Source organism: Podarcis melisellensis, assembly GCF_964234715.1.
Source record: "Podarcis melisellensis genome assembly, chromosome: 2".
Lineage (NCBI taxonomy): Eukaryota > Metazoa > Chordata > Lepidosauria > Squamata > Lacertidae > Podarcis > Podarcis melisellensis.
Genome location: NC_138529.1, coordinates 20,239,578 through 20,266,944, shown reverse-complemented (window position 1 = coordinate 20,266,944; position 27,367 = coordinate 20,239,578). Strand labels below are relative to the sequence as shown.

General features: G+C 48.2%; 1 protein-coding gene and 1 pseudogene across 2 annotated transcripts; one reads left to right on the top strand and one right to left on the bottom strand.

Moving 5' to 3' along the window:
* Window positions 1-2,793: 2,793 nt before the first annotated feature.
* On the top strand, window positions 2,794-21,194 carry PRPH (peripherin). Its single transcript, XM_081898776.1, has 9 exons — window positions 2,794-4,120; window positions 8,160-8,220; window positions 8,601-8,696; window positions 11,532-11,696; window positions 13,483-13,608; window positions 14,861-15,081; window positions 17,250-17,299; window positions 18,243-18,322; window positions 19,327-21,194. The coding sequence occupies exons 1-9, from the start codon at window positions 3,561-3,563 to the stop codon at window positions 19,372-19,374; spliced, it is 1,407 nt and encodes a 468-aa protein (XP_081754902.1). The 5' UTR covers window positions 2,794-3,560; the 3' UTR covers window positions 19,375-21,194.
* Window positions 21,195-25,490: 4,296 nt separating this feature from the next.
* LOC309362984 (large ribosomal subunit protein uL29 pseudogene) lies at window positions 25,491-27,365 on the bottom strand (annotated as a pseudogene). The gene is made up of 2 exons (XR_014173435.1): window positions 27,224-27,365; window positions 25,491-25,979 (listed from the first exon to the last, which is right to left on the bottom strand). The product of XR_014173435.1 is annotated as a large ribosomal subunit protein uL29 pseudogene (transcript).
* Window positions 27,366-27,367: the final 2 nt, after the last annotated feature.

Sequence of the window (27,367 nt, the reverse complement as noted above, 5' to 3'; positions counted from 1 at the left end):
TTGTCATGCTGGCCACATGACCCAGAAGCTGTATGCCGGCTCCCTTGGCCAGTAAAGCGAGATGAGCGCCGCAACCCCAGAGTTGGCCACGACTGGACCTAATGGTCAGGGGTCCCTTCCCTTTACCTTTACGACTGTTTAAAGTGGTATGATACTGCTTTTTAACTGTATAGTGCAGTTGGAGACGATGGGACTTACTAGAGCATATGAATCATCAGACTGCACTGTTAAGCCTTGGAGAGAAAACGCTGGCTGGGAGGGGGAAATTGAACAGTCAAGGAACCTTGGGAGGTGAAGCAGCAAGAAGCATTTGCCGTGGGCATATGTGTGTGTCTTGGGTGGAAGAAAACAGTTGACCTCAAGGACTATCAGTCAGGGAGAAGCAGCAGCACTGAAAGGACTTCTGTAAAGGGGTGGTAAAAGCTTTCTGGGAAATGATATATAATGAATTAAAGAAAATGTTTAAGAAAACTTTTATTAAAAACCAGAGGCTTTTTTGTTAGTTATAAAATAGGTGAGGAACTACCAAAAGAAAATAAAAGACTGTTTATGTATGCAATGATGGCAGCAAGGATGCTTTTAGCCCAGAGATAGAATGAAGAAGCACCGACCAGAGAGGAGTGGCAGATCAAATTGATGGAATATGCAGAAATGGCAAGATTGACAGGAAAGATCAGAAACCAGGAAGACCAAGGATTCTTAAAAGACTGGAATAATTTTGTAATATATTTAAAAGGCCGCAGTAGACAGTTGAAATCATTGGCAGGGATAGAATGACACCTGTAAAGTGAAATGAACTTTGGTTATTGTGATTATATAATAGATTGATAACAGTAAAAGATTCAGGAAAACAGATTAAACTTTTTGAAATGGAACAGATTAAACTTTTTGAAATGGAGGGAAGGAAGGAGGTCTGAAGGTTCAAAAGAACCTTCTCTATTCTCATGTTTTGGAATGGTTATGGTTATTGTGTATAACTTTATGTAAAATAATAAAAAATTATTACATGGGAGGGAAAGACAAAGAAAGGGCTTCTGTCAAAGTTTTCTGATGCAGCTCTTCAGCTCCAAAAAATCTAGCCTCCCTAATATATATATGTGCGTGGAGCGGTGGTCAGGAATGATAAGACCAACTGCGATATGAAATGCATATGAGATTTTAAAGAGGTTTCTTGGCGTATGGCTTGTCGGCATGGACGTCTCCCTGCAACCGCAGCTGATTTCTATGCAGACTGCAAGGTTGGTAAATTGGATGAGGTACCAGACCTATGTGAGTCAGCTTGTGGGTGTGAGCTCTCTTGCCTGCATCACCCATGACTTGCATTTGTGTGTGTGTGTGTGTGTGTGTGTGTGTGTGTGTATCCCCATAGTTTCATGCTTGCTGCATATGCAAGTTGAAGTACTTGACAATGCTGCTGCTGCTGTTGTTGTGATCAATTTCTCTCTCTCTCCCGCTTCTCAGATGGAAGCTGGCAAACGCAGAGTGACTTATTAAGCAAGCGATGGGGGAGGCACACAAAAGAGGGATGATCTCAGGGTCTGGGTAGGTTCATATGGAAAGAGGCGGTCCTTGAGGTATTGTGGTTCTGAGCCATTTAAGGCTTTATAGGTCAAAACCAGCACTTTGAATTGGGCCCGGAAACTCTTTGGTAGCCAGTGCAGTTGGATCAGTGCAGATGGAGCAAGATGCAATGGCTTGAGTGCTCACTGGGTCTGAATATAGTCATAAAAGGTAAAGGGATCCCTGACCATTAGGTCCAGTCCCGGACGACTCTGAACAAAAACCACCATAGAGGAGTCAAAATATTTCAAAAGCAGCGGGGTCCATGGGTTGGCTTTTGAAAAACAGGATTTAACTAATTGGGAACCACTGCCCTGACATATTTAACCAACCCATTCCATTTTTGCCGACAGATCTAGGGGGAGAATTGGTGATCCACCGCCCTGTGCCCTAGCTCCCCCCACGCAGGCACTTCCCCCACCTTGGGTAGAGAGAGACCCCAACCGTGAATGATGTACTTCTCCATTCTTGCCTGGCCTTGATGTCCCAGTCCGGTGTCAGCAGGCCCAGACGGGGCCTCGGTCAGCATATTCACTATTGTATATCTATACAGTGGTACCTCGGGTTACCTATGCTTCAGGTTACCGTATTTTTCGCACCATAGGACGCACTTTTTCCCCTCCAAAAATGAAGGGGAAATGTTTGTGCATCCTATGGTGCGAATGCAGGCTTTCGCTGAAGCCTGGAGAGTGAGAGGGGTCAGTGCGCACCGACCCCTCACGCTCTCCAAGCTTCGCACACCTCTCCGCAAGCAGCGGGAGCCCAGCGCTGGGCTCCCGCTGCTTGTGGAGAGTTGCCTGCATGCTGAAGCCTGCGCGCACTGAGCTCAGCGCGTCCAGGCTTCGCGGACCTCTCCGCAAGCAGCGGGAGCGCTCCCGCTGCTTGCAGAGAGCTGCCTGTTTGGGGGCTGGGGTCGGGGGAAGCTTGAGCTTCCCCCGCCCCAGCCCCATGCCTGGGGGTGAAAATAATTCCCCCCCTTTATTTCCCCCCCAAAAAAACTGGGTGCGCCCTATGGTCCGGTGCGCCCTATGGTGCGAAAAATACGGTACATACTCTGCTAACCCAGAAATAGTGCTTCAGGTTAAGAACTTTGCTTCAGGATGAGAACAGAAATCGTGCTCCAGCAGCATGTCAGCAGCAGGAGGCCCCATTAGCTAAAGTGGTGCTTCAGGTTAAGAACAGTTTCAGGTTAAGAATGGAACAAATTAAGTACTTAATCTGAGGTACCACTGTATTTTCCATTTTATCTTTGTATGCAGATACGGTTCAAGCCTTGAAATAAAATTATTTGTCAGCATAACTTTTGTGAATATTATTTATATACTTACTTATTTATAAAAGGGGGGGTACATTATCTACCTGGCCCGGGCCTCTGCCTGGCTCTGCAAGGCCCTGGGTGTCAGGTCCGCTGCGGATAATCGAGGGGATTCACTTCTACAGAAACGTGCATAGGAGGGAGGAGGTGGGGGGGGGGGCTGCAGTGCGATGCTCTGTCTCTCCAACAACCTGGAGCAGGCGTGCCAGCTTGGCACCGCGACCGTGGGTGCCATGCAGCATGCATGGTCCTGGCACCGAAATTGGTGGGTGCTCCGGCCCATCCACGGGGAATTTTGTGGGTGCTCGTGCACCCAGGGAGTTGGCACGTATGACATGGAGGGCGGTGGACCGGACAGGACCGAGCAGGGCGCCTGGGATCCCGCCCACCCTCCCCTCCTGCCCGCCAGAGCATCTTTGCAGAGTAGCCTGGGCGGGGTGGTTCCCTTTCCCAGACGACGGGGCTGCAATGCGGGGCTCTGGGCCGCATCCAAGAGAGGAGGAGCCTCCTCCTGCTGCTGCTGCTGCCCTCCTCCCCCCTCCAGTTCGCGACTTGGGGGCCTATAAAGAGGCATCTCCGAAGGCGGCGCCTTCTTCCCCCGTCGAGAACTTCGCGGCTCCGTCCCAGCCTCGACGCCGCCTCTTCTCCTTCTCCTCCATCTCTCTCCGCGCCCAGCCGCTGCGCCATGAGCCACCATCACCACTCCGGCGCCATCCGCGCCACCTCGTACCGCCGCACCTTCGGGCCGCCGCCCATGCTGTCCCCGCTGTCGTACTCCTCGTCCCGCCTGGCCTCGTCCTCTTCGGCCACGCGGCTGCTGAGCGCGCCCTCGACGGCGGCATCCATGCGCTCCTACCGGGCCGGTGGCGCGGTGACCTTCCGCTCCTCCAGCGCGCCGGCTCCGCGCTACTCCTACGGGGCGGCCGAGAAGCTGGACTTCTCGGTAGCCGAGGCGCTGAACCAGGAGTTCCTGGCCACGCGGAGCAACGAGAAGCAGGAGCTGCAGGAGCTCAACGACCGCTTCGCCAGCTTCATCGAGAAAGTGCGCTACCTGGAGACGCAGAACGCGGCGCTGCTGGCCGAGCTGGGCCACGCGCGATCCAAGGAGCCCACGCGCGCCGCCGACCTCTTCCAAGACGAGCTCCGCGAGCTGCGCAGGCAGGTGGACGCGCTGGGCAAGGATCGCGACCGCCTGCAGGTCGAGAGGGACAACATGGCCGAGGATCTGGCTGCCCTCAAGCAGAGGTGAGGCGCAGGGGTGGGGGCGGGGGCGTGCCAGGACGCCTGGGTCCTGCTCGGAAGATGGAGGGGGCAAGCCGGGCCACATCCTGTGCGGAGAACGGAACTTCAGCCTTGTGCGCTGTTTTAAGTGGCTGGGGCGGGGCGGGAGGGGTTAATCGCGGCAGGCGCCCCCCCCCCGGATTCCTGGGTTCTCCTTCGGGTGGTGGGAGGGTCCTGAGAAAGATGAAGCAAAAGACAAGACAGAACTCAATTGGAGTCAGCCCCCCCCCCAAAGAGATCCTTCTGGGTAGATGAATATGAAGTCAGCCCGGCCCCCAAAAGCATCATTTGGAGTAGATGAAGATGGTTGCCTCTGAGCTCGTGCAGAGTCCCTTATCCCACTCCCTGAATATTCAGAAATCTCTGCTAACTCTCTGCTTGGAAATAGGGAAGAGGGTTTCCGAGGTAGGGTCGCACTCTGATGGCACTTCTCCCTCCGAAGATAGCAAGACTTTTAATTGGTGGCAGCGCCAGAGAGGCACAATTCCAGGTCCTCTTGCAAAAGGGCAGGGTTAGGGACTCGGCCTGAAATAATAGCCACCCCTGTCCTGCCTCCAAGTCAGCAGAGTCCATCGATGCAGCCTAGTGGATATGTGGGTTAAGTAAGGAAGGTTCAGAAAGTGATGGTTTAAGACTGTGCACTTAACTGCTCAGGCTCTTTGGGTGGGAATACGTATTATACTTAATTTGCTTCGAAATGTGGCGTGCCAGTTCTGCTGCATTTGGGGGACTTGCTCATTCTGTAAGTGTCCTTCTACACCCCAAAGTCCTGAGGGGTGGCATGACTGTCTAGCAGTGGGCCTTTCTGGGATCCAGACATTTCTTCCTTAGTTTCCAGCTCAAAAGCAAAGCAGCAAAAATGGGAAACGGCATTATATAACACCTTGTGGGGAAGGACAGTGCATCAGCTGTAGAGCAGTTGCTTTGAATGTAGAAGGTCCCAGGTTCATTCTCCTGCATCTCCAGGTAGGACCAAGGGTCTGAGACCCTGTAGGGTCTCTTCTTGTTGGTGCAGGCAATACTGCACTAGATGGACCAATGGCCAGCCTCCTAGGTTCCTGATATGATTGATAAACAAATGGGAACCAACTAAATCTATACAATTCTTTCTCTAATCCACTCATTATATTCCAACTGCATGCATTACAAATGATGAATCATTGCCCTGCAATCAGACAGCTTTTCTTATTTAATTTAATTTCATTAGCCTCAGGCAGTGATGGGGGAATGTGATGGATTGTTCTGGGAACTTATTCTCAATCCTAAAAGAGGGATTAAAGTTGCACCCCGGTAAACCTGGGATCCAGTGTTCCGGGGCTGTATACCCACTGCTGCATAAGAGTCTGGGACAACAATTAAGGATGTAATCATAACCCCATTTGCCTGCAAGTAAGCCCTGCTGAATTCAATAGGACTTCCTTCTGAAAATACATGGTTAGGCTTGTGCATGGAATCCTATGCACACTGAGAACCGGACATCCTGGGACTTGCTTTTGAGTAAGTGTGTTAGGATTTTTCTGCACTGACGGTGTAGGTCTGGGAGACTCGGAGGCATTGAATTTGAACTTTGATGACTTGCAGAAGGGAGAGTTGCAAGCCAGGAATTCTGCACTTTGGAAAGGCTTGCTAGAATCTTTTCGTTTTGGTTCCGCCTCCCGATGGAGATTGTGGAAAGATGGTTGATTGGAAACTGTTCCATCCAGAACTGTGTTGAGGGATAGATTAAAAAAACAAACAAACAGCCACAATAAAAAGATGTCTTGGGAGATATAGGGATTCTAGGAAGGTTGATACACACAGCAGATAAGTAAGACTGGCCCTTGAGATGTGTCTGTGGGGTGGGAAGGGTGTGGTGGGAAATAATTCTCCACTAATGGGATGAGCCCAACATGGCAGGAGGATGCGGCAGCTAGACTGGTGACTGGGAGTGGCCATTCAGACCATATAATACCAGTCCTGAAAGACCTAAATTGGCTCCCAGTACGTTTCAGAGCACAATTGGTGCTGATCTCGTCCCAGTATACCTGAAGGAGTGTCTCCACCCGCATCGTTCAGCCCGGACACCGAGGTCCAGCTCCAAGGGTTTTCTGGCTGTTCCCTTACTGTGAGAATCAAGGTGACAGGGAACCAGACAGAGGGCCTTCTCAGTAGTGGCACCCGCCCTGTAAAACGCCCTCCCATCAGATGTTAAGGAAATAAATAACTACCTGACTTTTAGAAGACATCTGAAGGCAACCCTGCTCAGGGAAGTTTTTAAAGTTTGATGTTTTAGCGTGTTTTTAATATTCTGTTGGGAGCTGCCCAGAGTGGCTGGAGAAACCCAGCCAGATGGGCGGGGTATAAATAAATAAATAAATAAATAGTGATAAAGGGCAATAAAGCAAGGGATACAGGAGAGAAGAAGAGCTACATGCATTGTGGGACCGTGGGTCCTGGAAACAGGAATGCGATGGTGGAGAGTGGCAGGGAGGAGATGAACTTCTGCTGCTTTGTGTCATCCATGAGATGTCTGGGTGGGGGCAGGGTGCAAGAAGATGGCTATTTCTGGAACTTGGTAGAGCAGTGGGGTGTGGCGAGAGAGCTTCCGCCAGAGCAATAACGCCCTTAGCCAGAGAGCTCTCTATTCCAGGGGTAGTATGATGAGGACAGGGGGAATCCCTGTCAGCTGGCAAGGAATTGCGAGAGGTGGGTAGCCAGTGTGGGTGGGGTAGCAGCAGCCTCCTTAAAAGGGGCATGTGGCGCGCATGGGGTCCCACGCTGCACACGCGAGAGGGGTTCCATGCGCACATCGCTCTGCTAGAAGGCAAAAGCAAGCAAAGCCACAGCCTCGCGACTGCATTCCCCATGGCGCCGTGGGGTGGGGTTTGAATTTCTGCATCCTGGCATCACTCACGCTGTGGCAGATGGGGCAGGGTGGGGGTGGGCTATTTGGGAAGAAGAGGAGGGGTGGATAAGGCGTGCGCAAGGAGCAGAAGCCTGGGAGAGAGGTGGGGCGTGGTCCCCTTCAGCCATCCAGAGTGACGTGGGACTTGCCATGTTCTCCAGTCTCCCTGCCCTAATAGTGCCATCTGTCTCCTGCGTCAGCTCAGGGACTATGGGAGATGGTGGCGTTGGTGTTGCGGGGTGGAGTGGAGAATACATCACTGGGGAAGGGTGTGGCCAAATGACAGCATCCGTCTGTGTCTTGAAAAACCATCCCTTCCCAAGGAGGAGAATGGAGAATGCAACTTGAATAAACATGAAATGGCCAAAAGATTCTGATGCCAATGCAAAGCATTTCTGGAACGGTCTCAATTTCACTTGAGCTCCATCTCCACCTCAAACCAAATGTTCCCTATTCCTGATACAGTGGTACCTCGGATGAAGTACTTAATTCGTTCCGGAGGTCCGTACATAACCTGAAACTGTTCTTAACCTGAAGCACCACTTTAGCTAATGGGGTCTCCCGCTGCCACCGCACCGCCGGAGCACAATTTCTGTTCTCATCCTGAAGCAAAGTACTTAACCTGAAGCACTATTTCTGGGTTAGCGGAGTCTGTAACCTGAAGTGTATGTAACCTGAAGCATATGTAACCCGAGGTACCACTGTACTTCTTAGTGACTTTTCCCTCCTTCCCCTGCACTGGCTATCTGCTTTAGGTAAGCCCTGTGGGTATTACCAGCACAGGGTCGACCAATCTCAGGGGGCTGGAGAAGTCTGTTTGGCATTGCGTTCTTGCAATGTAGGGGTGTGGCAGATGGCAGCAAGGGAGGGTAGAGGCAAGAACTCCTGGGTGCAGCTCATTTGACTGGTTCTTGCATCCTGCTTGGCCCATAAAAGCAGAATCCAGAGCATAGGGAGGAATAAAAAACAGACTGCTTCTGGTGCAAGGGAAAAGATGCCAGGAGTTTATGCAGCAGAGCAGAAGTGTGACCAAAGTGGGGAGTGTGTCGCCTGGGGGAAGATGACAAACGATGGAGTTAGCCCTATTATTAGCTCTTGGCTGTTCTTTATCCTCTACAGGCTGGATGAGGAGATGCACAAGCGCGAAGATGCTGAAGGGAACCTGGTTTTGTTCCGCAAGGTAAGCGGGGCTCTAGGCGGGGCAGGCTAGCCCACTTACCCTTGAGTAACTGCAGGGTCCCAGCACACTCTGCTGTTTGCAAACTGCCACACGTATTAGCTCCTGCACTCGTACATGGGTGGAGGTTCCTACTGAACAGTAAAGGCTCAAGCCAAGTTCTTGAAAGCAGCTTTGGGCAGCTGTGGCTGCTGTCCGTGGTGCTGAACTGAGGCACTCTGTTCTCTCCCCCTCAGCCCACCATCGCAGCCTGGGGGATGAGGCTGGAATTACCTTGTTTGCTTTCCCCGATCCTTCTCTGACCCATATGTATTTCACGTTAAAATGGAAAGGGGCTTGCTGCGATTCTGATCATGGCTCGTTTCTCCTCCCTGGCATGGTAGGATGTGGACGATGCCACCCTCTCGCGCCTGGAGCTGGAGCGCAAGATCGAATCTCTCATGGATGAAATTGAATTCCTCAAGAAACTACATGAAGAGGTATGGGAAATAACAGGGGTGGCCTTTGAGTGGAGGGCAGATTTGAAACTTCCCTTTCTCTCTCTCTTTTTTAGTTTTTTATTTATATTTTCAAATTTATACATTTCAACAGTTTTCCAATCAATTTGACATTTCAAAATTTGACTTCCCCTCTTTCTGCGATTCCTTGAATTCATTTTTTTCTATCTTCTGCATCTCCAGATTAATTTAACTTACTCGTTTCTTTATCTACTATAGATAAATACTCTTATAAAACTGCAGGTTATGACATTAATCCCGCTAATATTTTTATCTGTTTACAATTTATCTGTAAATATTCAATACAGTAAACCATTTCCATTCTTTTATGATAAGTTTGTTATCTTGATTTCTTATTCTTCCGGTGAGTTTTGACATTTCTGCATATTCCCTAAGTTTTTGCATCCATTCTTCCTTTGCTGGGATTTCTCCTTATTTCCACTTTTGGGCAAGTAACATTCTTGCCTCTATAGTCACGTACATAAATAAATTTCTATACAATTTAGGTAGTTCTGTCCCTATAATTCCCAAGAGAAAAGCTTCTGGTATCGTCCCCCCCCCCCAAATGTTATTCATTATATATCATTTCCCAGTAAGCTTCAACCTTACTACAACTAGTTCATTGACTGGCTTACATAGAGGCTTTTGAGAGTTCAGCTGAACCCTATACAACTGGACAGGTGTGCCATTTGTACTGATGGCAGCAGCTGCTGCTTCCCCGGAGGGCAGAAGACTGGGCTCAAACCTTATCAATACATGCCTCGCAAGAGGAATTACGTTTTATCCCAAACTCATGGCTTGTTCCTGAGGATGGTGGCAGCCTTGGGAGACAGGTAAGGGGCTGCAGGAGAAGCAGCAGAAGTGGGCATGGGGTAGGGGAAGATTTTGCGCACTGGCTTCATGGAGATCCCATTTAGAGTCCTTTAACATTTCTGATGTCCTGAGGTTCTTGCAGAAGCCATTTTGCTTGTGCTCCATCTGGTGGTAAACAGCAGAAGTGCAGTTGCATCCCCAGCCCCACCCTTGGGTGCGTGAGCAGGATAGCTTGTATCCAGGGTTAATAATAATAATAATAATAATAATAATAATAATAATAATAATAATAAATATTACTTATACCCCGCTCATCTGGCAGGGTTTCCCCAGCCACTCTGGGCCGCTCCCAACAGAATATTAAAAACACAATAAAACATCAAACATTAAAAGCTTCCCTAAACAGGGCTGCCTTCAGATGTCTTCTAAAAGTCTGATAGTTGTTTATTTCCTTGACATCTGGTGGGAGGGCGTTCCACAGGGTGAGCGCCACTACCAAGAAGGCCCTCTGCCTGGTTCCCTGTCACCTCACTTCTTGCAGTGAGGGAACTGCCAGAAGGCCCTCAGAGCTGGACCTCAGCATCCAGGCTGAACGATGGGGGTGGAGACGCTCCTTCAGGTATGTAGATTTGCAGGACTGATGCAGCTGAGAAACCCTTGCATGCAGCAGATAGTCACTTGCTGCTGCTTCTTTTTTGTCTACTAGTGAATAACAAAGATATAGTTGCACCCACGGCCCCACTCTTGAATGTGTAACTGTGCCGTATATGGGAATTTTGTACTAATGTGTCCATCTGTCATTCAAGGCTGTGATACTTTATGCTTTAAATTTTGGATTCTTTTGTTTTCTTTCTTTTTGTTATGTTTTCACTTTTTTTTTTGTTAAGAAGCCAATAAAATAAAAAGTGGAAGAAAAACAAAGACAAGACTGATGCCCCACCCCCTGGAAATGCTGTGGGGCATGGTATAGGGTACGCACATAGCGTATTCACCAATCTCAAAGTATTTTATTCCATGCACAGATTTTGTGCCACCTAAGAATACCATAACATCAGAATACCATAACATTTATCTTATAATAGGAACATTACCCCAAATCAGTTTTCCACAAGCTCATTGCCCAAATAAATTCCTGTTTAAATCAAGTCAGTCCACGCATTTCCTCTATGCCAGTAAGTGACCTCCTCATCTGTTTTTTTCCTCCAGTACTATGCCACATACAAGCACGCTTTCTCCCCAAATCTTCATGCAAATGCACATGATGCTATTCCAGCAGCTGGAATAAAGCAGTGCCAAAGTTTGGTAACCCTCAGTGAGACGGAGAGAAAGAAAGACAGAGAGAGAGAGGGAGAGGGAGAGGGAGACAGACAGACACAGAGACACAGAGAGAATAAATTGTTGTTTTTCTCCAGCCATTCTCAGCATCACCTTTTACCCCTGAACTCCCCCAATGACTTGGGGGAAAGCTTAGGACTGCCTAACATCTTACAGGCAGTGTAAGAAGAAAACAAGGTAGTTCTGATTAGTCCTTTCCTTATGCAAAAAGAAAGAAAGAAAGGGAAAAAAGCAAAGTTGAATGGCAGATTTCTACCGCCTCTGATGTGCCACACCTATAGATTAATAGCCAGATCCTGTTGCCTAACTGCTATTCTTGATCGAATTTCTGTGCTATTTTAAAAATATTGTTTTGCTCAATCTAGCGTATGTATCGAATTTCTGCTTTATCTTTCTTTCATGATATGTTTTAATGTTATTCACCACTTTGGGGGCCCAAAAGTGGTATATAAATGAGACAAAACCCGAGAAGCATACTTTCTCTGCCATGTAGTCTCACGTTAGGGAGGCTACGTATAATGGGCCTGCATCTCCTTGTGGCTGTACTCCTCTGCATTTGTGCTCTTTTTGTAGTATCTCCCCTTACAAACTCTCTGTGTGTGATTTGTCATGTCTGTGTTCTTTTGCATCTTTGTATCCTTTTCCCCATCCATGTCTCGGCGTGTGCAGGAGCTGAACGACATGCAGGTGAGCATGCACAGCCAGCAGCAGGTGCAAGTGGAGGTGGAACAGGCCAAGCCGGACCTGACAGCCGCCCTGCGGGACATCCGCACCCAGTATGAGAGCATCGCGGTCAAGAACCTGCAGGAGGCCGAGGAGTGGTACAAATCCAAGGTACCTAAACTGGGTGCAGCTACAAGGGTGGTGTCAGGGGCTGGACTGGGGAGGAATGTTGGGAGCCGCCGTCCCCTCTCTTTACCTTCCCAGGAAGAGGAGGACAGTATAGATTTAGAACCACGGTTTGCAGAAGGGCATAGTTCAGAGGCTGCTGAGGGGAGAAGCTGGGAAATATTGGGAGAGGAACAGTAGGAAGAAGCAGCTCCAGGGGCGTGACAGCTGACAGAATCAGTGTCTCTTGAAAGCATTCCTGACCCCCCCCAGGACCAGGTGTGCTGCGAGAGTAGCAGAACAGAAAGCTCAGAGGCAGAAAGCACAGATCAGCCAGTGGTGACATAGAATAGGAGGGACTGAGGGGGTGGGACTTTACTTGGAGCAACACCATTATCTAAGAGAGATTGCATTCCTTCGTTTCTGTGAATATTAAATAAAGTACTCGGTAAGAACTCATTGGGGATGCTGGTGGCGCTGTGGGTTAAACCACAGAGCCTAGGACTTGCGGATCAGAAGGTCGGCGGTTCAAATCCCAGCGACGGGGTGAGCTCCCATTCTTCTGTCCCCAGCTCCTGCCAACCTAGCAGTTCGAAAGCACGTCAAAATGCAAGTAGATAAATAGGTACCACTCCAGCGGGAAGGTAAATGGCATTTCTATGCGCTGCTCTGGTTCGCCAGAAGCGGCTTAGTCGTGCTGGCCACATGACCCGGAAGCTGTATGCCGGCTCCCTCAGCTAATAAAGCGAGATGAGCACCGGAGTCCCAGAGTCAGTGATGACTGGACCTAATGGTCAGGGGTCCCTTTACCTTTACCAATAACTCATTTTTTCTGCTTCTTGGCATCCCACCATGGGAGGAATAGGATTCCCTGAAGCCTTGACAGGCGGGAGGGTGGGCTACATATTGATGGAGAGCCTATCCTGGCTGGGAAGGGTGGGAGCTAGAGTCCAGTGACATCTGGAGACTCCACAGGCTCCCCTTTCCTTGGAGTACAGTCTGGGACGGCCGGCTATGACTATAGTGCCATTTCAAAACACACACACACAAACAGTTTGTTGTTGCTAGGAATTATAGAACTGGTTGGAAGGGACCCCAGGGGTCAGCATGGCCAACCCTCTGCAATGCAGGAATCTCAGCTAAAGCATCCATGACAGATGGCCACCCAACCTCTGCTTAGAAACCTCCAAGGAAGGAGAGTCCACAACTTCCTGAGGGAGACCGTTCCTTTGTCGAACTGCTCTTACTATCAGAAAGTTTTCCGTTATGTTCAGTTGGAATCTATTTTCTTGTACAGTGGAACCTCGGTTTTCGAATGTCATCCGTTCCGGAAGTCTGTTCAACTTCTGAAACGTTCGAAAACCAAGGATCAAACTTGCTTATCAGCAAGTTCTGTGAGGAAAATTGGAAAACACACCCCGGAAGCTGTTTGACTTCTGAGGCATGTTAAAAAATGGAAGCATTCCGGGTTTTTGGCGTTTGGCTTCTGAAATGTTTGGCAGCCGAGACGTTCCAAAACCGAGGTTTGACTGTAACTTGAAGTCATTGGTTGGAATCCTGCCCTCCAGAGCAAGGGACAACAAACTTGTTTCCTCTCCCATGTGACAGCCCTTCAGATATTTGAAGATGGCTATCCTATCTCCTCTCAGTCTCCTCTTTTCCAGGCTAAAGATATCCATCTCCTTCAACTGCTCCTCATATGGCTTGGTTTCCAGACCCCCTAATAGACTAGGAGATGGTCTTGGGGGTGGGTCTTTCCCTTCTCTCCACTGACTCCCCCAACCGCTTGCAGTTTGCTGACCTGTCGGACGCAGCCAACCGGAACCACGAAGCGCTTCGCCAGGCCAAGCAGGAGATGAACGAATCCCGGCGCCAGATCCAGAGCCTCACCTGTGAAGTGGATGGACTCAAAGGAACGGTCAGTAGGACGCCCTTCCTGTCCTGAGCCCTCTTTTCTAGTTCCTTGGGAGGCAGCAGCTGAGCAGCCTCCCATCTTTGCAAAATGTTTTGTATTCTTGGGTGAGGATTCAAGGCTGCAACCTGAGCGAATGATGCCATTGGTGTCCTCTTCTGGCCTTTGTGAGTTCACCAGGGATTTCACTAGCTATCATCCCCATCATATATTTTCAAGTTTAGCTTCAAAACCATAAAAGGCTGAAAAACGATATATGCTGTGTAATTGAGCACAGAGGTCATTGGAACTTCTGACTTCTCTCTGCCCAGTGCCACATTTTGCAGTGTGATTGTGTATGTATACATCCTATACCCTTTTAAAATGTGGCTCTTTTCTGGGGTTTGTGTGTGTGTGTTATTGGGTTGTTGTTTTTACAGTGGTGCTTCAGGTTACAGACTCCGCTAACCCAGAAATAGTGCTTCAGGTTAAGAACTTTGCTTCAGGATGAGAACAGAAATCGTGCAGTGGCGGTGTGGCGGCAGCAGGAGGCCCCATTAGCTAAAGTGGTGCTTCAGGTTAAGAACAGTTTCAGGTTAAGAACGGACCTCCGGAACGTATTAAGTACTTAACCTGAGGTACCACTGTATTCTGATTATATATGTTGTGATCTTTGCTGTGAACCACCCTGAGACCTCTGGGTATAGGGCAGTAAATAAACTCAATACAGTTGTACCTTGGTTTTCGAACAGAATGTGTTCCAGAAGTCTGTTCGACTTAAGAAACGTTCAGAAACCAAGGCGTGGCTTTCGATTGGCTGCAGGAGCATCCTGCAGCCAATCAGAAGCTTTGGAAGCCGCGTTGGACATTTGGCTTCTGAGGCAAAGTTCTCAAACTGGAACACCTACTTCCGGATTTGCGACATTTGACTTCCAAGTTGTTTGTTTGTGAACTAAGCTGTTCGAAAACCAAGATGCGAATGTAAATAATAATAATAATAATAATAATAATAATAATAATAATTGTGGGATGCTCCAGATTCTGTGACTGTGTCCGTTTTTGCAGCTGGGAAAAAAGAGGACAACTATTTTCAGCCCTTGCCAGCCTTGCGTCCTGTTTCCAAGGCCTGGGAAGCTCCGAGTCCACAGCCTTGCCTGTTCTCACTGGGTTGAGAATTAGGAGCAGGATTTGGGAGTCGGTATGGCTTCTGGGTAAGGTGTCTCTTAGACCTGCTTCCCTGCATCCCCCATGTAAGCTCTGCTTCTATTTTCCTCCCCAGAACGAAGCTTTGCTGAGGCAGATGCGAGACCTGGAGGACCAATACGGGGTGGAGATGGGCTCGTACCAGGACACGGTGGCACGGCTAGAGCAGGAGATTCAGCACATGAAGGAAGAGATGGCACGACACTTGCGGGAGTATCAGGACCTCCTGAACGTCAAGATGGCCCTCGACATCGAGATTGCCACCTACCGCAAGCTGCTGGAGGGGGAGGAGAGCAGGTGAGGACTCCCCTATAGCTCTTTGCATGGTTCGGCCCATCTCACGGTGGATCCATCTCTGCCTTTGCAGGATCAGAGGAGGAGAGCGGTTTTAAAGGAGCTCATTGGTTTCTCAAGGTCTTTATATTTTATTTTTGTAAATATGACAGAAGGAAAGAGATGAAAGAGAAAACACCGCCAGCTGTCATTAACAACAGGAACATCACATGATTTCTAATTTAAATGCCAAGATTTAAATAAGCATACCATATGAGGGCAACTCCCCAATCGTCTCACATGCTCCCTCCTGCTGAGATGCGCACCGTTTTCTTTCTTCTTTTTTTAAACCATTTTTATTTGGTTTTACAAGTACAAAGTTATATGCCAAGAATAAAAAACATATCCATATGTGGAGATTCCTCTGAATCTCAGGACTCCCTCCCCCTCCATGGAGTCGCATTTTAAACATTTATTACTGCATATTTTTCCATACTCCAGCATTCTTTTTTATCGAACCATATTGTCCATGGTAATCATGACACGACAAGTGTGATCAAAATCCTGCCAGTGTTTCCATCTCTTAAATAACTTATATGTTTCCCCCGTTCTTTTATAAAGTTATTGCCCTCTTGATTTCTGAGTTTTCCAGTCAGTTTTGCCATCTCGAGATGTGCACCATTTTCAATGCCCCAATGGGGTAGAACAGGGGCAGAATGGGGCGGGACAGAGGCGAACAGGGCACCGTATTTTTCAATCCATAAGACACACTTTTTTCCTCTTAAAATCTAAGGGGAAATATCTGTGCGTCTTATGGAGCGAATGTGTGGTTCCTGGGGCTGGGGGCGTACCGGGCTTCCCCCACCAGCCCTGACAACCTCCTGAGCAGCTCTGGGGTAGCCCGCGAAACCTCCACAGGGCAGCGGGGAGCCTTGATCTCACTGCCCTGGGGAGGCTTTGTGCGGCTATCCCTGGCTATCTTTGTGCGGGAGGTGGGGGAAGGGACAGAGTGAGGCTCTCTCACTTCCCCCACCTCCTGCAAAAGCCCCCAGGAGATGCATATTTTTTTTCTTGAATTCTCCCCCCCAAAGTAGGTGTGCCTTATGGTCAGGTGCGCCTTATGGAGCGAAAAATACGGTAATTCCCCACTCGCACAAGTGGGGAGACACCTGTATTTTAAGCCATGCGTTTTAAATGTAGAAAGGGCAGTGAGAGCTTCAGGCCACTGAGTAGTAGTGGATTGCAGGAGTGGGTGGGTATTTGTCCTTCCAGCCTTGCAGTATAAGCCTCTCAGCCACCATAAGTGTTTGCAGAATCCCTTTTTGTTGTCCACCCATTAGTTCCCACACCGCAGGATATCATTTAATAGTGCACAAACTTCCATGCATGCCAAGGATTTCTCAAAAACAAAGCTGGTACAAACATCAATTCCTGATCGGAAAGAAGGGACCACATACATCAATTCCTGATCGGAAAGAAGGGACCAGAGAGACGTTTTATTTTAATTTTAATTTTCATTAAATTTTCTCCTTTGCACTTTAGAACGGGCTTCCTCAATCTTGGCCCTCCAGATGTTTTTGGCCTACAACTCCCATGATCCCTAGCTAGCAGGACCAGTGATTAGGGATGATGGGAATTGTAGTCTCAAAACATCTGGAGGGTCAAGGCTGAGGAAGCCTGCTTTAGAATATTCATTTAAACAACCTTGAAATGTCTGTGACTTCCCTTTTTCTCTTTCTATGGCTTATTTGGATATCATAAATCCCTGCATATTTTACATAAACTAAACCATTCAGTATTCCATTACAATGGAACCTTGGTTCTCGAATGGCTTAGTTGATGAACAAATCGGCTCCCAAACGCCGAAAACCCGCAAGTATCGGTAAGTTTTCTGGTTTTCAAACGTTTTTCAGAAGCCGAACATTTAATGTGGCTGTCGGCTATTGTTTCTGGGGTGCATGCACCAATTGGAAACTGCACCTTTGCTTTTGAATGTTTCGGGAATCGAATGGGCTTCTGGAATAGATTATGTTCAAGAACCAAGGTACCACTGTATTACATCCAATGAAACCCATTTACACTGTTGAATTTATCTTAATGTTTCCAAGAGGCGTTTTCAGCATCTCTCTGAACCAGCCAAGTCCTTCCTGGGGGACTTCATTGTAGAGCTCACTGTGGCTTGTTCCCTGCAGGATTTCAGTGCCAGTTCAGTCCATGGCCTCCTTCGGCTTCAAAACGACAGGTAAGCTTATAGCTCCATATTTGGAATACATAAAAAAATGCATCATGTGTGCTTACGCACACTGCTGCACACAAACATGGACTTTTGGAAGAGACCATGTTCATTGCTCTGACTTACACCCCTTTCCAGCTGTTGAGCTCCACCTCACCCAAAGATGGATTTATGGTTGACATTTCTGGGAGCACACCAACTGATTGCAAAAATCTACCCTGGAGGATCTTTCAGGAGCTCTGCCTACACTCGAGTAGGACCCTGGTAGAGACACATGCCCAGCTGGCATGTTCTCTCCCTCCTGGTCAATCGTTCAGGAGCTTCAAAAGCTTTCTTCAGCCCAAACATCACAGACACCGATGCCAACCGACACCGGCACACTTAGGGATCAGCAGAGTTTGCGCATCATGCGTAACAGACCTCAGCAACTCAGCATTTTGGCTAATCTATTTACATATAAACACACGGAGCACTGCAACATGGCTCCCTCTCTCTCTCTAGCATCAGACAGCAAAGAGAAAGAACAAAGGACAATAGTCCCACTTCACGGAACACAGTAACACAAACATCCTGTCTCCGTCACTTCCCACTGTGGAGTCAAAACATACACCGTCATCATGTGATAGACAACAATCCCATGACTACAATCACGGAGCAGGAATTCTAACATCATCTTCCTCACCCACCACAGACAACACCTGAGCTTAGCTTTTATTGCTGTTCTTCCTTGGGAACTGGCAGGAAGAAATCACACCTCATAGAATCATAGAGTTGGAAGAGACCACAAGGGCCATCGAGTCCAGCCCTCTCTCCTCCCCCCTTCCAATCCCTTCTGATTTCACCCAGCTTGGACTGGAGTATTTTTTTGGGGGGGTGCTGGTGATGCCGGGGGAGGTGCATATTGTATTGAAACTGCCATGCCCTCTCTTCTGAATGCCCCCCTCCCTTGTAGTTTCAGAGCCAGAGCCAACGGTGGAGAGCCACTCTAGGAAGACAGTGCTGATCAAAACAATTGAGACCCGGGATGGAGAGGCGAGTTCTTTACCTTTCTTTCTCCCGAATTGAGGGGAGGATAGAGCGCCCAGACCTCAGTGTAGTCTTAGCAGGAGAAATTCTCTATAGAGAGGACTGCATCTAGGCCTAGAGCAAAGGGGAAGGGAAGGTTTGCCTGATGTGAGTGTCTGGAGGCAGTTGGAGGATGGATGGCGGCTAACAGATTGATGTTCTGAAATGACTGTGGTGGGGGCACAACACGACACAAAATGACTGTGCAGGGTGCAGCACAATAGCTTCAGTGTAGGTGCAGATGAGGCAGTGCAAAAATGAACTCTGCAGGAAATGCAAACAATTTCTCATGCGTAGGAACCAACTCCTAGGGGCCTTGACCTCCACAATAAAATATTTGAGGGGGGGAGGCCCCCACAAAGTTGATGGGCATTCTAATTCAAATGGCATGTGCATGCCGCATCATATGATTGATTGTGTGGGGCGGGGCTTACCTGGCCCCCACATAATATTTTATTCAAGTTGGCACCCCTTCTCTCGTGTGTTGTGGATTTGGGGTGGCGACACAGAAAGCATGAGCAGCCATAGTGGTACAGTGGCATGTCGACACCTCCTGCTGTATAAATCATGCAAGTAGTGCAATTTTACATATATTAGCATAACCTTTTTTCTATTTACATCAGCCACGGGGAGAGGCAGAGCGGTATGCAAGAGACTTAAATGTCCCCGCCAACGCCAAGAAATCCCACCCAGCCTTCTCCCTCCAGCTTTTAACTCACAACTGCTCAAACCATGGCTGACCATCTTGAGGCCTAGAAACATTTTTTGTTGGTTTAAACAACAACAAAATGAACCCTATCCCAAATGTAGCACTCAGGTGTGTTCCTTGCAAGGAACTGTGGAATGCCCTGTCTGTGATCCTGTGAGCGTTGCCTATTCCACGCTCAGCAATATACCTATCAGACGGTCTTGCCTTTCCCTCTCGGCTCTGACCTGTTTTCTACCGGCTTTTTGCATTTTGTCTCCTGCAGGTGGTGACTGAATCGAGGAAAGAGCAGAGAGCTGAGATAGAGAAGTGATTTGGGGAGCCCCAGGCACCTCCTCCCTCCTTCCCCCCCACCCTCAATGCCGTGGAGACGGGCACTCAGCTATCTAATGTGCAGAAGTCCCAGCAGCAGACACCCCCCCCCACAAAGCCGCACTGGCCTTATTTATGATGATGGTGAATGATACCTCTGACCTCCGACCGCCTTTCCCCACTGTACCAGGCTTCCCCAGCCAGCCCTGCTCCTTCAATGTGCACTTCTAGCCTTCCTGGGGGGCAGCCTGGTTGCGACCCCAGCAATAATCACACACGGGCTGGAGAGCGGGGAGTTTCTCCATCCCCGCTTTCCTCTTCCAGCTGCCTCCTACCTCTCTTAACCACGCAGTCTCTCGCCTTGCCCGTTCCAGCCAGTGTTGTCGTGAAAGAAGAGGAGCGTTGCCTTTCTACAGGGCGTCGGGCGTTAATCCATGAAAGCCCAGGCTAGGCTGGCACAGATCTGCCAGTTGTGTGTAGAGCCTAACCCTGGTGGCGATTGCGAGATCAAGTCCGTAGAGCAGGCACCCCCAAACTCGGCCCTCCAGATGTTTTTGGGACTACAATTCCCATCATCCCTGACCACTGGTCCTGTTAGCTAGGGATGATGGGAGTTGTAGTCCCAAAACAGCTGGAGGGCCGAGTTTGGGGGTGCCTGCCATAAAGCATTCATGGCTTTGCAGCTGGTAAGCTTTTCACATCTGGCAAGTCGAGTCAGCCTAGAAACACCAAAGAGGACCAAAGGTTTGGTCGCAGTCTGTTGTTTACTGCCCACCCCTGTTGGCCTTGATTCTGCATACCGGCCTCTGAGACCAAAACCGCTGCTTTCAGTGATTCTCACGAACGAGAATCTCCTTAATCAAGAATGTAAGTGTGAGCTGGTGTAGCATATTGGCTAAGAAAGTGAGCTATGTTAATGGAGCAGTCCCCGGTTTAAACCCCACCTCTGCCATGAACTCGCTAGGTAGCCTTAGGCAAAGTTGTTCTCTCTAAGCCTTAGTGTTTTCCCTCCCCATCTGCAGTATGGGCAGATAATGCTACTGACTAAGCACATCACGTGAATTATCTCATTGCAATTCTTACAGCAGCCCTCTAAGTCAAGAATTACAATGAGCTAATTCACGTGATACGCTTAGAGCATCTGAAAGCACTATACAGATTCCATTTCTCATTATTTTGTCCTCCAAATCTTCAGACGTGTACCCAAGCTAGAAAACAGAATTACATTTTTTTTAAGAAATCAGATTTTGCAGGAGGCTCTTTTAAAAAGCTTTCCCCCTACCCTGGCTTTTATGGGGTTTCGTTTATCATAAAGGTCCTAGTGGCAATCGTAACAGGCAATCCTCTAACTGTTTACTCAGAAGTAAATCCCACAGCCTTAAAGCGATATTTCCTTGCCTCTTCTTTAGAGGCAATCCATAGGGTTAAATTAAATTAATTTTCTCCAATCAGACAAAATGTGGTCCTTGAGAAAGACAACTTTTCAAAGGCTGAACTGCATACGGGCTGATTTGTGTCATCCCGCCACCCCCAGGTATTGGACTTTTTCAGCCCCATCCAGCAGGGCAAAGGATTGTGGGAGTTGTAGTCCAACAGCATTAGGCAGGCCATAGCTACAATAGCAATCCCCTAGGGTGACCTCCCACACAGTTTTGCTCTCCTTTGCTTCCTTTCTTATGTTCTTGTGCAACCCCCTGCCTGCACTTTCTGCAACTTCCACAAGAGATGGTTCTGGTCTTATCAGGCAAGAACACAGCTGGACTTCCCCATCATCTGTATCGCATACAGGTTAGTCCCATAGGTGTGAAGAAGGCAGCTGAACAGAGAGTCCTTGGAACACAGGGAAACACCTAGGCATGGCTTTTTAGTACAATCTGAGCTAACACGGTTAAAATAACTAGTCGTACCTTGGAAGTAAAACAGAATCCATTCTGGAAGTCCATTTGATGTTTGGAAACTAAGGCGTGGCTTCCGATTGGCTGCAGGAAGCTCCTGCAGCCAATCAGAAGCCGCATTGGACATTCGGGTTCCAAAGAACGTTCACAAACTGGAACACTCACTTCTGGGTTTGTGGCGTTCGGGAGCCAAAACGTTCGAGTTGCAAGGCATTCGTCAACCAAAGTATGCCTGTGATGTCTAATAAAGGGGGGGGGACACACACAAACATCCATCCATCCATCCATCCCAATTCCTTGACATGAATAAATTTTGATTAGGTAATGCTAATCCATAGGTGTCTGTGGGAATGGAGCAAAGTGGAATTGCTGCCACCCCGAACAATAAGTCTGATTCCCAGCTTTCCTTCCTTCCTTCCTTCCTTCCTTCCTTCCTTCCTTCCTTCCTTCCTTCCTTCCTTCCTTCCTTCCTTCCTTTTAAAAAAGAGCAAATTTGTAGCATGAGAGATATTAGGCAAAATGTGCACTCTTTTCCTTCTTGTTTTGGGTGACAAAGTAGCCTTTGACTGCTTTACTCCCTCCAAAAACACTATTTTTTCATGCAGATGTCCCTGTACTAACCCCATCAAAACATGATATATAATGACCTGAACGGTTCTCCTACTGGAGAACAGTGGCTTCTCAACTTTTCTTCCCTTAAATCCAGCTTTCTCATAGCTGCACACATCCTGTCTTTCCACTTCAGCTCTCTTGCTGTCACCTGATCTTTTTCCCCTTCTTTCTCTCGGTCTCCCCTTAACATTTCATACCCTCCAATCCAGAACTGACTCACCCCCTGTGGACCATTTTGACAGGTGGGTGGGACTGCCCACCTGTCAATCACCTGATGTCATATGACTCAAAGTTGATGCTTCATCAGCAGGCAGAGGTTCATCTCTGATCTTAGTGCTGTAGTCCCACAGCACTGGGACCAGAGATAATAAGAAAAATGCTTGCCTGCTTTTCTCTCTCTTCAGTTTAATGTTACCCTATCACATGAATAAAATGCTTACCACCTTGTAAGTAATACTTTTATGATTCATTTGTCTGGGCAGCTATTCTGAAAATAATACACACAGAAAAATGTAGCTTCTCAAGAGGCACTTTTGGCTTAGCTGTTAGAGGGGTGCAATGCGACAGACTCAACCACCAAGGCAGTACAATGTGAGGTCACAGCAGCTTTTTGGGTTGGATCCTGTCAATTGTAACTGTCCATCCTGCTACAGGGGTCCTAGCACTTGAATCTATTTGTTGCCTTTCAGTACAAAGAATTATGACAGAGGCATTTAGTGTTTTGTGAGCATCTAGCTGACAAAAAGTGTTTCATTATTTACTCTGGATTGCAAGAAATCTGACATTTGAGGACTGAAGTTATCACTGAAGGTTCAAAATAAAGAAGAGTACACATTTGTAGTAGCCATGACACCCATTTTCTCCCTACACCCCCTCCTTTGGGACAGCAACCAGGGATTTTTTTCTTTTGTTTTAGATCCAATCTTGTAATAGTCATGACAATCGAGGAACATTTGCAAATATGCTCTGGTTGTAAAATTCTGTTGGGGAAAACAGCAAAAGTCCTTTCGGACCTAAAAGCCTGCAATCCCATGCAGAGTCTGGCATGTATCCAATTTGGTATAGGACTGGGCTGTATTATAAGAATTTCTTTGGGATTATTCGTTTATATGATGCTGCTGTCACGTCACGGAGTTCTGCAGCTTGATAACCATTTCAGCCTTGCTTGCATCTCTTCCTTATCATCCCCTTTTGATAATAGGCTTTGAAAACAGGGATCCCCTTTTTGGGTTTTGGTGCTGATTTCTCCCTCTTTTTGATAACCATGTTGCCTGTTTCCCATATTCCTACTCAGACCTGATAAGAATTCATGGTGCTAATTCCACCATGCTAATGGCACTCTTCATGAACAACCCAAAGTAGCTCCTCTCTGCCTCTCTCTTTCCCCTCCACTATTTTATGCCGGTTCCCCAGTAATCCCACTATTTTGTGCTCTTTCCCAGCATGCACACATACAACCGGCTTTGCAGAACATCCTTCCCTTACAACTTGGCTTGCCTCACTGATGTCTAGCTTGAGGAATAATGATGTAGTATCAACCCCACGGGACAATTCCTTGTCTCCCACACTCCTACGAAGAAACAGGGTACATGGAGACTCTATGAATGGTTGCAGTAGACCTCTGTTTCTGGTGCTTCTCGATCTCCCCTGACTAGTGACAGTTATCTGATGACAAGTGGCCATTGTGTGAAATGGGCCATGTACTGCTTCCAACCAGCCAATAAACAACATACTGAGAAGTCCTCTGTGTTCTGTGCTTTCTCTCTCTCTCATGCTTGGTGGTCTTCCTGCGAAACTCAAATGTACTCGTTTGCTCAAGCTACTCTAACACATGCAGAAAAGGAATGCATTGCTCTGTATCTGAGCCTTGAGGGTGAGCCTGACAAGGAAACTGAACTTGTGAGGCTTTCCCCCACCATTTGTCCATTTGCATGTTGGAAAAAGTTTCACCTGCCTAATTTTTGTGCTGCTGTAAAAGGTGTAAGAGGGACACAGTTGGCGCTGTGGGTTAAACCACAGAGCCTAGGACTTGCCAATCAGAAGGTCAGCGGTTCGACTCCCCACGACAGGGTGAGCTCCAGTTGCTCGGTCCCTGCTCCTGCCAACCTAGCAGTTCAAAAGTACGCCAAAGTGCAAGTAGATAAATAGGTACCGCTCTGGTGGGAAGGTAAACGGCGTTTTTGTGCACTGCTCTGGTTCGCCAGAAGCGGCTTAGTCATGCTGGCCACATGACCCGGAAGCTGTACGCCGGCTCCCTCGGCCAATAAAGCGAGATGAGCGCTGCAACTCCAGTCGACCACGACTGGACCTAATGGTCAGGGGTCCCTTTAACTTTTAAAAAGCCATAAGGGAAAGGGGCATAATAAAAAAAGGTGGCACACAGTTCATGCATCATATCAAAACAAACTGTGGTTCAGTGTGGATGCACAGCATACTAGTAAACACTACTGAAAAGTGACCACTTATTTTTCCATCTATAAGACGCCCCCAATTTTTTTAAGCCCAAAATTAAGAAATGAATATTTTAAACATCAAACAGTGAGGCAAGCTGTCTAATGGCGACTGTTCCTCTAAGCCCGCCCTGGATGCCATCACTGAGCTCCTTGCAGGGGAGGGCACACCGCGGGGCCTCGAGAGTCTGCCTACCTCCTCCTACTCAGCCGCCCTACAGTTGGGGGGGGGAGGCAGCGCAGAGCCTGCATACGCCCAAGGGACAGAGTGCAGTTCGCTCCCCTGGATGCTTGAGAGCGGAGCAGAAAAAATCAATGACTTCTGCAGTTCCCGGCCGCCGGGGCCACACCCTCGTTCACGCTCAGCTGCCCGGCTCCGTGTTGGCTCTGTGAACCACTCCAGTTGGCCAAGGGGATTGAAGTCATCTCACCCATGCGCTGCCTCCCCTCCAGCTGTAGGGTGCCTGAGTGGGAGGGGGGAGGCAGACTCCGGAGGCCCCACAGTGCGCTCTGCCCCTCCCCTGCAAGGACCTGCAACTGCCAGACAATGTATGGCGGCATGTATGGCACATACCTGAAGGAGCATTTCCACCTCCATCGTTCTGCCCGGACACTGAGGTCCAGTGCCGAGGGCCTTCTGGCAGTTCCCTCCCTGCGAGAAGCCAAGTTACAGGGAACCAGGCGGAGGGCCTTCTCGGTAGTGGCGCCCGCCCTGTGGAACGCCCTCCCACCAGATGTCAAAGAGAAAAATAACTATCAAACTTTTAGAAGACATCTGAAGGCAGCTCTGTTTAGGGAATCTTTTAATGTTTAATAGGTTATTGTATTTCAGTGTCCTGTTGGAAGCTGCCCAGAGTGGCTGGGGAAACCCAGCCAGATGGGCGGGGTACAAATAATAAATAAAAATTAATAATAATTTATTTATATATTTAATTGCAACATTCAGAGTATAAGACTACCTCCAATTTTAATCTTTAAGAATTTGGGGGGAAACCCCGTCTTATACACAGAAAAAATATGGTTACCCTCCATTCCCTGTCGTTGCCACGCTACCTGGAAAGTTAAAGTAGTTTTCAAAAAAGGGAGAACAAAGTTATCACTATGAAATTTGCAACCACGATTCAAAACATAACATAGGTGGAATCAACACACATATAAAAAACGCTGTGAAAATGCTTTTTTATTTTTTTTTAAACAGCCAAAACACCTTTAATAGGAAAATGCTGGCCAGAGGATCAGAATGCTGCAGTTCGGGCTCATGCCTTCACAGCGTATTTCCGAGGTGGGTACAGGCGTTCTTTTCGCTGCTGCTTTTTGGTCTTCATACCCTCTTCATGCTTGTTTAGCCTGCGCCGCATGGCACGTGTCTTCTTAGGCCGCAAGTCGAGAGGCTTGTATTTCTTGCCTTTGTAGAACTTCCTGAGGTTTTCCTTCTGGGTCTGGTTAATGACGGTCAGCACTCTGGCAATGGATTTGCGAACCACCCAGATCTTTGAGAGTTTGGAGGCTGCTCCACCGGTCACCTTGGCCACCCGCAGCTGAGAGAGTTCCACCTTGAGGTCATCGAGCTGCTTCAACAGCTCTTCCTTCTTCTTCCCTCGTAAATCGCGGGCTTTGATTTTGGCCATGGCGTCCACAACGGTCTCAGGCTACCAACGTGAAAAGAAAAAAAGGACAAAATTCTTTTTAAACAAAAGTTTTGAAAAAGACATTGAATTTTGCATGGCTCACTGTCGCTATCTAGTGTCTCATTTGTATATTTCACTTTACAACTCGTTTAAAATGTTTTATTTGCAGCTGTGTAGCTGAGTCTTCTAGAGTGTTGTCATGTTTTTTCAAACTAGGAACTGTACAGTACAGTGCAATGTCCCGCTTTTCCTGAGGATTTCCCTACTTTCATCTGAGAAATGTTGGAGAGTAATGTAGGACGTCCCTACTGGAGAAATGCTAGGAGGATATGGAATCATGCACGTAGCTGTCCCCCTGCCCCCCAACAGCAAAAATGAATACAAATCACCATAAAACAAATCTGAGGTTCTGCCCCCCCCAATCCTGGTTATACCCATGTAGGGAGTTATGCAACCTCCAAGCCAAGGAGATAAGTAACTATACGACCGAAGGCAACCCTGTATAGGGAATTTTTTAAATGATTAATGTTTTTTTAGTTTTTATATATTTTGGAAGGCAGAGACACCTTTCAGAAATAGGATGTGAAAAGCTGGCACTTTCACTACTAAGCTCAGGATGGCATTCAGATGGGATTCCCCACCCACCCACTGCATGTTATCCTCACATCTGTGAAAGACAGGACATGACCAAGGTCACCCAGTGAGTATAATAATAATAAAATAATAATTTATTATTTCTACCCCGCCCATCTGGCTGGGTTTCCCCAGCCACTCTGGATGGCTCCCAACAGAATATTAAAAACACGATATAACATCAAACATTAAAAACTTCCCTAAACAGGGCTGCCTTCAGATGTCTTCTAAACGTCAGATAGTTGTTTATTTCCTTAACATCTGGTGGTAGGGCGTTCCACAGGGCAGCGGGTGCCACTACCCAGAAGGCCCTCTGCCTGGTTCCCTATTAGCTCACATCTCGCAGTGAGGGAACCGCCAAAAGGCCCTCGGCGCTCCTTCAGGTATACTGGACCGAGGCCATTTAGGGCTTTAAAGGTCAGCACCAACAGTTTGAATTGTGCTCGGAAACATACTGGGAGCCAGTGTAGGCCTTTCAAGACCAGCCTTACGTGGTCCCGGCGGCCGCTCCCATCCTGCACTCTTCATGGACAACCCAAAGTAGCTCCTCCCTACCTCCCTCTCTTTCTCCTGCCACTACTAGCGAACTTATACATGCTCAGAAACACTCCCGCCCGTGAAAACCGCAGTACCTGACTCGAGAATTGAGGCGCGCGTGGTGCACGAGTGTGAACGAGAGGCCTTCCGGAACTCGCTCCTGACGCAACTTCCGCTTCCTCCTCCTCCTGAAGCTCGGCGAGCCGGCGCTTCCGGCCCCACCCGCGGCTCTTTCCCTG